Below are 12,506 nucleotides of genomic sequence, written 5' to 3' on the forward strand. Positions count from 1 at the left end.
CAAAAAACTGCAAAAAAAACGCTCCAAACGGCTAGTTTTTTTTTGATTTTCGAACAGCAAAAAAAAAAAAAAAAAAAAAAAAAAAAAAAATCCGGTTTTTATCCGGTTTTCAAAAATCCGGATAAAATCCGGTTTTTATCCGGTATTTATCCGGTTCTGGGGCAACGGCTAGATCCGGTCGGATCCGGATCGGATCCAGGAACCGGATCCGGTTCTGACAGGATCCGGATCTGACAAGATCCGGTTTCGGATTTTTTTTCGGATTTTTTTCGGATCCGGTTTTTTTGTTCACCTGTACTCGTTGGAGTTCAAGATGAGTTTTGAAACTTCCATGGCCAAAAAAAAAAAAAGAAAAAAAAAGGAAATAAAACCGATTCATTTTTTGATTAATAAAACAATAAAACAATAGATTGACCCATTACAAAAAAAAAGGAAGAAAAATGATTAATACTCCGTAATACATATTTTGGCCAGTGAAATAAAGTCATAGAACCGAACACTCATCATTTGGTTGATCGTGTATAAACTGATAAAAGAAGACTATTACCTGTTTTTTATTATCATCTATGAACAAGTCGTTTGCATATACAAAATATAGCAGGACAGCAATTATATACCAAACCAACTTCAAGTAACAAAGGTGCTAATTCAAGCATAAAGATTATGCTTTTGGTACTTAATTAGCATAAGAATCATCAAAACTAAAGTTTTGTAGCTTGAGATAATCATATTGCTTTCAACCAGCCTAATTATGCAACAGCAACACAATATTAATGTTGTTACCGTTTACATAAACAAAAACTGGTCCACAAAAACTAAAGGTAAGCAGCAACGGTCTTCGGATTTCAACTTTCATATACTATTCTCCCATCAGTTAGTTACGTGCTCCATCGTAAAAAATCAAGCACATTTCACAAATTCAGTCAATCCCATATATTGACCGCACCAACATTTGACTTTGACTTTAAGTAACAAAACATGAGTATAATAATTTGAGCCTTGCAATTTTCCCTAATAAGATAGACAAGAACTCATACCTCTCGACACTTTTTAAATTAGGCGTAGTAACCACCAAGATCATCTACAAGATAGCTAAACGGTGCATTTGGTCCATAATCAAGACCATCACTTGCACCAGTTGGGTTCGAACCATGATACACGGCTGCACCAACACATTCTTTCAAATTACCTTTTCCCCTTCCTTTAACGAACCGTTTGTTATCTAACGGAAATTCAGCAGTAAGTCGTCCCATTTGCTTTTGAAGATCAGCAACCGAATCATTTGCAATCTTTCCTTTTGGACTTTTCTTGCCGTCAACGAGCTTAAGTTCCAATCGATACAGCGCGCACGCATCACATTTGCTGATTTCGTACTCGTAAAGGTGCCATTCGAGGAATTTCATGGGTTGTGGGTCCATGTAATAGGATCGTTTGAGCCATCCAGATTCGTTGATTACTTGTTTTCTTGATTCGTGCCAACCGCGTCCGTTGTAATCTGGGAGGGATCTCTGCTTTCGGTTTCCACTCTCGAATGCCCTTCGGGGCTTATCGAAGAATAACCATTCTCGTAATGTTTCACCCTCGAAAACCGAGAGATCAAAGAGCTCTAAAAGTACAAAATCAAGAAAAGGGAATATGTTAAACACAGAATATAGAATATGTAACTGATGGCAGTTAAAGGTGGCAAAATGGGAGGGTTGGGTAATGGGTCTAAATGTTCTTTAAAGTGAATAAATATTAAACAAGATTGTAAATAGGTGATATACTTAACCTATCTTTTCTTATAACTAACTCCAATTCCAGTTATTGTAGAAAGAGGTATGTATCCTTTCTATAATTGAAACTGAAATTGAATATTGAAAATGTATTTTTAAAAATTTACCTAAACAAACAAAAAATTAAATAAATAAACTATCATATAAACAAATTTAGCTATTTTTAAAAACAAAAGATGACTTTCAGTCAAGTATTAAACATTATCAAGGGTGGTGTAGGAGTTGCTATAAGTTAAGTAGATTTTTTTGTACGCATATTCTGAGTTTTGTAATAATTCCTAACGTAATAACAAAAGCAAAACAATTTACAAAAAAAAAAAAAAAAAAAAAAAAAAAACAGCCATCGAAGGCATATAATTCACTTCATCCCGTTACATGGATTGGACCATTTCATTCCTTCTTTCATTCCTTACAGAAGCACATCATAAGTAAATTCTAATAATAATCTAATTTATTTTAAAAAACTGAATTTAAGATTTTATGCATTATATATAAACAGTGGGTGACTTACTACCCGTTCAACCTATTAAAGATGAAAACAACTCGAATCTACCCCATCATAAGTAAATTTGACCAAATTGCCCCTTCTACAAGAATGAAAACAGACAAAAACAAACTAACCAGGTGCATTCCATGGAGATTTTGCAGTAGCAGCCCCCTCACACTCAGGGACACCAACGTCTTTTCCCTGTGCTTTGGCACTAAGTGCAGCAAAAAGCAAAGTATCCTTCAACTCAATACCTTTGGGTCGTATGACAGGTGTCATACCAAATCGGCCTTCATTTTGAGCAATTGCAGCATGCAAGCTACTGCAATAGTCAGGAAACCACCCCTGAACGGGTCGGTCAGAACACCATCCTTGGGCGGGTCTGGGACAATCCCAAAGAGCACATTTTGGGCCCAAGAAAGCAGATGGGGGAGGGCTAATAGTGGGCAGAAATGACCCGGTCATCTGCTGAGATAAAGCATCTTCTCGACCCGTGCCGTCGAAACCGGTAAAAAAGTTGTGCTCAAAGTCGTGGGGTAAGTCAAATGAAAAATAATCCAAATGATGATTAGCAATGCCCATATTGACACCTGAAGCAGAAGGCTTAAATTCATGAACCAAATGGAAACCTTGTTGCTGAGATGTCTGATTAACAGCATAATTCTGCAACCCATTATTATACTGATCGTTAGTAACTCTATTTTGACAGTATAATAAATTTGAACTTTTTATTACAATCCTGTTAGGATGGGCAAAAAACAAGTGCCATAAAAAACCGGATAGCAGTTGAAAAGAAACTGAGAAAACAAGAAGCTTTATTACACATAGAACAAGACTGAAGTTAAATAAACAAAAAAAAAAAATGAACAACAAACACAAGAATACTGAAAATAATTAAAGCCCATTAACTTGTATTGCTGTAAGGTTTATAATAGAAAGCGGGCACAATACTCAGTAGCAAATGATTAAAACTACACCTAAAAGTAAACGAGAAAATTCATTTGAAAAGGTGTCTTAACAACAACTCCATTTCTATGCATGCAATTTAGCATCGTAAACACATAAAAAACTTCACCCCATGATCACCCCTTCCATAAATCGATGTGTTACAAATCCAGAACACACAAATTTAAATAATAAAAAACCAAAAACAAATACTCACGTCATGAAAATTGGCAATTTCACCAGCTTTAGGACCATCAGGATCAGGTTTTGGGGCAGGTAACCCACTAGTTGCATCATCTTCCTCATCGCACAGCTGCAAAAGCCTATTTATATCTGGTGAAAAAGGCCCCATACTAGCACCCTGCTTCACATAATCAAAACATCAATTCAACTTCAATAATATAATAATCATCATCAAACAATCTTCTTTTATTAATATTTGATATCTAAAACCTGCTGTAATGAAGAAGCAGGGGACGGCTCGTTTAGTTCATTCTTCCATTCTTTAAGCATCTGATTAACCTGTTCTTCAAGCACCACAACATCGATGCTACGGCTTTCTTTACGTGCAGATTGCAGATCAGTAAACATTCCATGTAGATCCTCAACACGGTTCTTAGCCCTATCTTTAAATATCTGGTGGGACCCAAACTTGCATTTGGTACCTTTCCCCATTCAGTTAATCACCTTCATAAACATAAATCAAATCAAATTAAGCAACATACTAAAACCTATATAAGATCAAACAGCTAAACTTCATCATAATCATCATCCGTATAGATTATAACACCTTTAAATTCGTAACCCTAAATTTGCACAACCTAGTAACGAACAAAAACGAAGCAGTAAAAAACTATAAAATCATCAAGTAAGATAAGAATAACATTCAGATCACAATAAACACAACGAAATCAATAGAATTATGAAACCTAATTCAATAAATGATAGAGTAAATAACAAAATTTGGAAATGAACATGTAGGTTTGGGTTTATGGAATTGATTGAAAGAAAGATTACCTGTGTGAGATTGAGAAGTGATTCAAGTAGTGATTGTAAGTAGGGCAAAAGTGTGAGCGAAATTTGAGCAAATTATGGTTGATTTTGGGTTTTGTAATAAGATTAAGAAGATAAAAAAAAAAAAAAAAAAAAAAAAAGAATAAAAATTGATTTTAAGAACCTCCAAAGAGGCAAAAAAGTGTGATGGTGTCTCTCTACCATACACACTCCTACGCGGCAAAATACTCACAGAAAAAGGTGTATATATTTATTTATTTTTCATAAATAATACTCCGTACTCGTACAACTTTTGTCCTATCAAAAGTATTCGGTGTAATAAATTTCACAAAATTTAAAAAAGATCTCATTAACTTCTTGCGATACAAATAAAATATTGCTTTATAATTATTGAATCCAACAATTTCTTTGAAATTTAAGGGATCAATCAGAGTGTCACATGTGACGCGACAATCACATGTGATTGAAAAAAAAAATTCATAATTTTTTCTTTTAAATAAAAAAAAAATTTCAAATTTTTTTTTCGATCACATGTGATTGGATTTGACATTAAGAATCACATGTGATTTACTGGATATCAAATTCAATCACATGTGAATTTAGGGATGGCAATGGATACCCGATCCAATGGATATCCATCCGATCCACCCGTTTATTCGTGGATATGGACGATCTAAATGGATATGGATATGGATGTGGATGAAAAAATTTCATCCATGGATGAACCCGCTTTCACCCGAAATAACTAAATATATAAATTTATCACTCAAATTAGTATCATTTATGTAGTGATATTTCATTAATTATATTCATATTCATCTTTCTTTATATTTTTTCTAAAAATATAACTTTTTTCTTATATTTTGTTTTGTTTAAATAATCAAATGTATTTATCGTACTTTGGTAGTTCAAATGTGATTCCATGTAACTAAAAGTAAGCAACTTACATGTCGATATCTTTACACGTTTAATATGTTATCTATTGAATATTTGTTATATAGATTAGTAAAATGTGACTTTCGGTCGCATAAACTATTAAAAATATTACTTTTGATCGTATATAGTGAACCACCGCTTATAATTGTTAAAAATAAAAAAAAATTTAAACGGATATGGATAATTATCCATTAACCCGCTTCACCCGACGGATATGGATATGGATGGATGAAAAGTAAAAAAAAATAAATGGATATGGATATGGATACGGCCTCACCCGATCCATATCCGATCCATTGCCATCGCTACATGTGATTGAAAAAAAAATTGAATTTTTTTTTTGAAAACAAATTTTTTTTTTTTTTGATTTTTTTCAATCACATGTGATTGTCGCACCACATGTCACACTCTGATTAATCCCTTGAATCTCAACTTAAAAGTTGAATTCATTCGAATATTCCTCATAAAATATTTTCTCTAGATAATTTTAATTTATTAAAATACAATGAACACTTAAAATCTAAATATCCAATTCAATACTATAATAATTTTGTGGAAAGCCTTGTGGATGTTAATATTCCGTCTTTTTTATAGATCATATTAAATGCCATTTACATTGTCATGTAGTCATGGTGGTAGACGTCGGGGGTTGAGGGCATTGATGCCTATTTAGAATCATCAAATCTAAAGTAATTACTAAGTGACATATAAATTATCTGATATATAACGACCCGTCCTAATCCATCTGGACGAATACATTACATTTGGTTACATCGCGAGGTACTTGACATCTATATGATACATTTTACAAACATTGCATTCGTTTTTAAAAGACAAACTTTCATTTCATCGAAAGTTAAACAGGCATGCATACCATTTCCTAATATATCAATCTATCAACGACTTCTTATCAATCTTGATGAACTTAATGACTCGAATGCAACGTCTTTTGAAATATGCCATGAATGACTCCAAGTAATATCTTTAAAATGAGCAAATGCACAGCGGAAGATTTCTTTCATACCTGAGAATAAACATGCTTTAAAGTGTCAACCAAAAGGTTGGTGAGTTCATAGGTTTATCGTAAACAATAAAATTCAGTGATTTTGATAGACCACAAGGTTTAAATACAGTACACCTATCTCGTGTACGAAATCATTTTTCATAAATCTTAGTAACCGTACACATATCTCGTGCATAAAAACTAATACACATAACCTGTATATAAAAATCATTCTCTCGATACATAACATTCACATCAATTGGTGGCAATTATCATGTCCACATAATTCAACTGTGGCAATTATCATGTCCACATAATTCAACGGTGGCAATTATCATGTTCACATAATTCAACGGTGGAAATTATCATGTTCACATAATTCAACGGTGGCAATTATCATGTTCACATAATTCAACGGTGGCAATTATCATGTTCACATAATTCAACGGTGGCAATTATCATGTCCACATAATTCAACGGTGGCAATTATCATGTCCACATAATTCAATAATAATTCGCAGAACTTCTGTCTGCATAATAATTCATTCGAGAAATGTTTTGCTTGTGTCTATCTCGTCAAACATTTATAAAAGCATTTCATGCATTCGCAGTTCAAAAATATATTTCAAAAGCATTTAATAAAGCAGTTGTAAAAACAGTGCATGTATTCTCAGTCCCAAAAATATAAAAAGTAAAAGGGAATCAAATGAACTCACAATCTAATATTTTGTAGTAAAAATATTCATACGACGATACTGAACAATGCAGGGTTGGTCTCTGATTCACAAACCTATATCAAATATGTATATTAACACATATAATAATACTCAAATACATATACATATATATATATATATATATATATATATATATATATATATATATATATATATATATATATATATATATATATATATATATATATATATATATATATATTGATATTAGTAATATACTTGTGATATTAAATTTAATATTAATAATTACTTAAATATTTTTATTTTATATATTTTATTAAATTATGATAATAATATATTATATACTTTATTAATATATTTTGAATAAATACTTAGTATTAATATTTTTAAATACTCATAACCTTTAATATGATAATATTTTTAATAAATTCGAGTTATATTAAAACATAAATGAACAAAAAGTATTTTATTAGTAAAAGTAGTATACTTATTATATATACTTCTATATATCTAATGTTTGTTTCTAACTTATAATATATATCTTTTAGTTTAAGATCGTAAAAAATGTAGTTATATTTTATATACAACATACATTTAAAACTAAGTTATAGTTAGTAATAATAATAATAATAATAATAATAATAATAATAATAATAATAATAATAATAATAATAACAATAATAATAATAATAATAATAATAATAATAATAATAATAATAATAATAATGATATTAGTAGTAAAAATAATGATGATAATGATAATAATATTGATATTAGTAATAATAATACTTATATTAATAATAATAATAATAATAATAATAATAATAATAATAATAACAACAACAATAACAATAACAATAACAATAATAATAATAATAATAATAATAATAATAATAATAATAATAATAATAATAATAATAATAATAATAATAATAATAAGTATACTACCTTAAAAAAAATAGCTTCCAATAATTAATGTCGCAACCAGGGCTCGAACCCGCGACCTCTTGTTCAACCCAAACACTCCAAACCATTGAACTGCCTGTTACATACTTGTATTACTTCGCAGTTTTAATTATTTAACATCTCCTAAACCGTCATCTTTCTAGCATCACCATCAACATCTTCGTTCTTAACCATCATCTTATTTTTATCAACATGTAATCAATATCATAATCACTAATATCATAATCATACTCCTTACATCGATTAACATCATTTTCTCATCATCATCAACATAAACATCTTCCATAATCACAATCATAATCGTGATCATCATTATCAAATAATCACCTATGATCATAACAAAAATCTTCTTCATCGTATCATAATCAAGCATTCAAACATCATTTAACTCGATATGATCTCCTCGTTACACCATCATCAAGTATGCCCGTCATCATCTTCGTTATTATTATCAAGTCCACCTCATCATCAATTCATTAATCATTTAATCAAAATATCATCATCTTTTTAATTGATGAACAAAACATTAAAAGATAAAACCTCGACACATAACATCCTAGGATTACCTCCGTCATCATCCTAGTCTTCATCACGACTTGGTTGGTGTTTTAAATACAGATCGTATCATAGCAGTAGACCCACCGAACAGTATTTGGTTAGAGTTCATTTTAATGACATAAGGGAAGTATAAGGCCCAATCAATACACAGCCCAACTGTCCGTCTTTTACAGCCCAGATAAATACCAATTATTACGGCTTGTATCAATTATCAATTCCAGCAAAAAGAAAGATAATACCTCGTTTAAAATAATGGTTAGGTATGATCATATGTATCTCATTCTTCTTTACAGCTCCATATCCACTAACACACTCATTATTAATCATTAAAGTCACCATCATTATCAATCGCTTTATATATCATCAATTTCACATAGAATCCGTAAACCACTATTATTATCTTTCACTTAGTATTTATGATAGCTATGGGTTCACGCAGAAAGAAAACCAGAAACAGAAAAGAAAACAGTCTGGTTCCACGATTGTTGAAGAAGAAAGGAGAGAGAAACAAAAGAAAATAATATGCTGTAGGTTGCAGCAGTTTGGTTTCTTAATAATTGATTGCAAATCAGAAAAACGGCAGCAAGGAAAAAAATGAAGAGAACGAAGAGAATAGAAATGGTGTTCGATTTGAGCTGGTTCTACGATTGCAACGGTAAACAGAAAACAGAAGTTGTAGCAGTTTATTATGATGGTTCATTGTGGTGATATGATGGTCGATTCAAAACAGAATAATAAGGAAAAGAGGAAAGATATAGAGAGAGGAGAAAGAGTAAGAAGAAAAGGCGAGTAAGAGATGGTGATGAATAGCAATAATTAGAAAGCATGGTAGCAGGTTGTTATGTGATGTTTTGTGATGGTGGTTTGGAGTTTAATTGGGTTCACGATAGTGAGGGTTTCACGAGAAAGAACACAAGAAATTATGGGGGTTATTTACGATGGAGTGGAAGATGGTAGGGTTACAATGGTTCTTGAGTTAGAATTGTAGAGAGAGATTGAAGTGGTGGATGATGATGGCTCTAGTGGCTCCAGGGTTGCAGAGGATGGCAATGCTCGATGGTGGTGATTCATGGGGTGGTTCATGATCATAGAAAAGAGGTTATATGTTTTCAGCTTCTTCACTTTTCTGTTTCAACTTGAGTCGTTGTAATGGGTAGTGATTATTGATAATGTAATTGACAAGTTCAATGATTTTTCTAATAACTTTGAGAATTCACTGGCTTTGTAGTTATAATTCGTCGACACAGAAATATTCCGCAGGTACGAATAGAAATAAATATAATAAAAAGTAAATGCGACCTTCAACATATTTTGTTGGTTTCCTTGAATTGAATTCGATTTGTAGACAGGAAAATAAGAATCAGTACTATATGATTGTGACAAGAAACGAATTCCAATTATTCTGATTCCTTTTATAATTCATATTATATAAGTAGTAGTAATAAATAAATAAGTATATTAATAATAATAATCCTAATAATAATAATAATTATAATAAATATTAATGATAATAATAATAATAATAATAAAAATGATAATAATAATAATATTATTAGTGATAATAATATTATTAGTAGTAATAATAATAATAATAATAATATGATGTTATTAATAATAACAATAATAATAATATTTAATAAGTTTAATAATAACTAATGATAATGATAATAATAAAAATGTTATTAATAATAAAAGGTATTAGTTCCTAATAATATTATTAATTAATAATTCTTAATAATAATAATAATAATAATAATAATAATAATAATAATAATAATATCTAATAATACAAGTGATATAAAAGATATAACAAATTACATGTATTATATTTTCATATTAGATTAATGATATTAATAATACTGATATAGATATTATAAATTTTAACAAATAATATTTACATCTTATATATATATATTACATATAATAATAATTATATATAGTAATCATATACATTCATATATAGTTTCTTTTTAATAATAACCTTATTATATTATATATTATTTTATATATTTAATTCTACTGATTAATTTATATTTTATTATTTCACATTTATATATATACACACATATATTTATGTTTATATATATATATATATATATATTTATATATATATGCACACACATTTTCTTACAAATAGTGGTTCGTGAATCGTCGGGAATAGTCAAAGGTTAACTGAATATATTAAAACAGTTCAAAAATTTTGAGACTCAACATTACAGACTTTGCTTATCGTGTCGAAATCATATAAAGGTTGAGTTTAAATTTGGTCAGAAATTTTCGGGTCATCACAGTACCTACCCGTTAAAGAAATTTTGTCCCGAAATTTGAGTGGGGTTGTCATGGCTAACAATAAAATGTTTTCATGACGAATATGAGTTGATAAATAGAGTTTTATCATTATTGATTAATATAGATAAAACGATTCGATTATGTGGAGCGTACGGGTGAAGTTGTCACTAAAGAGTGAAATAAAGGGATAGAGATTCGTCTTACTTTTGACGTAGTCATGGTTGATTTCCGGAATTCAAGGGATTTAGAGAAAATCTTCATAATAAGATTTGATTCTTCGGAATTTAAGGAAATTGGAAATCTTCTTTGGTTAAATACAATAATCTGTCTCGATTGCTCTGTCGGATATTTCACTATAAATTCATCTTCCTTGTTTCCTTATTGTCACCACTCTCTTCTTACTTCAAATCAAGCTAATAATGGTCCAGAATTCATAGATGTGAAATTCGAAATGAACATAGCTAACGCTCTAAGAGAGAAATTGTAATAGCACGATCTTGATTGGTTAATTTACCAGAATTTAAAAGAAAAGATAGAACTATCAGGACGATATGTTCTTAATATGTTTGGAGATTAAATAGAATGTAAGAGTCGTGTGACATGACACATGATGACGTTATGATCTGTGAATCATCACGTTCCATTAGAAACTCAGCATGACCTACTGTAATATAATCACGTTGATCAAGTGTCATTATATTATACTAAGCCATGCATCAGTTCCCAACACTACTTCAAAAACATTCATATTTTAAATTTGAATATTTCAGAATTTAGAAACGAAAATAGTTTCTTTTATGATTTAACACAGATAGAGCGGAGAGATAATTAATATCGGACAAGAATATTTATGAAGATATCTTCAGAAATATTGAGGATATTAATAATGAAAGATACGATGATATCTTAGAATTTCTAATATCGATGGATGATGAGGAAGATTGGTCCGTAATGATGTAGAGTCAGGAGCAAGGTATTCGTTAAAGATTTCATCAGAACAGAATCATCAGAATTCTTTATGTACAAGTTTAGTCTTTGTGATTTGTTCAGAGTCTCCTTCATGATTTGCTCAATTCATTTTTTTTTCAGTATCAAAATCTTTGAGCTTTTTCAACACTCTAATCCTTATCATCAAACTTTTGACTGTTACGGCAGTCTTCAGTTTTCACTGCTATATCAGCTTTTTCAAAACTTGGAGTATTGATTCGTAGACTTAGTGCTTTTCAGCATTTCAGAATGGAAGATCATAATCCTAAGAGATAAATGTTATATGTATACATATAACGGTTGATGTAGAAAAGTTGCGAGATTCAAAATACTGATTGCTAATTCCCGGTAATTGGTATAGTCATTCTCGTTATAAGGTGTGAATGAGTATATGATAAGGTTTCAATGAATATAATGATTCTTCAGAAAGTCAGAGATCAATGAAGTTGCTGATAAGTTTACTGCTAATATGGTGGAATATAAACGGTTCCCTGATAACGATGACGAAAAACAGACTTATATATCAAGGTTATAATAGAGTTTATTCGAATAAAAAGTCGAAGTTGATTTGCTGGAGCTGTGACAAAATTGGCTACTTTGGAAAGAGGTTGTAAAGTTATTTTTGATAATAACAACGCCAAAGGAGCTAGCGCAGATACGTGTTAAATGTTTACTCAGGTTCCAAGTATTTCCAGGTGCATAACTATATGCATCAATCTTTTCTTCCGTAGATGAAGTGCGGTTGGTTCATCTTCTCGATTTAGGTGTTTTCAAGAATCATGAAAGGTTTAAACGCAGATTATAATCGTCGAGATACAAATGAGGTTTAAGATGAAATCAAGTGGCAA

The 12,506-nt window shown here is 30.3% G+C and overlaps 1 protein-coding gene across 2 annotated transcripts; it reads right to left on the reverse strand.

Annotated features, from left to right (window-relative positions):
• Positions 1 to 822: 822 nt before the first annotated feature.
• LOC139897365 (transcription factor VOZ1) lies at positions 823 to 4,419 on the reverse strand. 2 transcript variants are annotated; one of them, XM_071880060.1, is made up of 5 exons: positions 4,225 to 4,419; positions 3,661 to 3,894; positions 3,425 to 3,571; positions 2,397 to 2,925; positions 823 to 1,606 (listed from the first exon to the last, which is right to left on the reverse strand). In XM_071880060.1, exons 2-5 carry the CDS (start codon positions 3,880 to 3,882, stop codon positions 1,056 to 1,058), a joined length of 1,449 nt encoding a protein of 482 aa, XP_071736161.1. In that variant the 5' UTR covers positions 3,883 to 3,894; positions 4,225 to 4,419; the 3' UTR covers positions 823 to 1,055. The 2 variants fall into 2 exon arrangements, with proteins under 2 accessions (XP_071736161.1, XP_071736162.1); XM_071880061.1 differs by having other exon boundaries at positions 3,425 to 3,568; positions 4,225 to 4,418.
• Between the last annotated feature and the right edge of the window lie 8,087 nt (positions 4,420 to 12,506).

This window comes from Rutidosis leptorrhynchoides, chromosome 3 (assembly GCF_046630445.1).
Source record: "Rutidosis leptorrhynchoides isolate AG116_Rl617_1_P2 chromosome 3, CSIRO_AGI_Rlap_v1, whole genome shotgun sequence".
In the NCBI taxonomy this organism is placed as follows: Eukaryota; Viridiplantae; Streptophyta; class Magnoliopsida; order Asterales; family Asteraceae; genus Rutidosis; species Rutidosis leptorrhynchoides.

Coding starts and splice junctions, on each gene's coding strand:
- LOC139897365 (XM_071880060.1), bottom strand. CDS start 3,882: ATGGGGAAAGGTACCAAATGCAAGTTTGGGTCCCACCAGATATTTAAA. Junction 3,572..3,660: donor CTGCTTCTTCATTACAGCAG/GTTTTAGATATC, acceptor GATTATGTGAAG/CAGGGTGCTAGTATGGGGCC. Junction 2,926..3,424: donor AAATTGCCAATTTTCATGAC/GTGAGTATTTGT, acceptor AATGGGTTGCAG/AATTATGCTGTTAATCAGAC.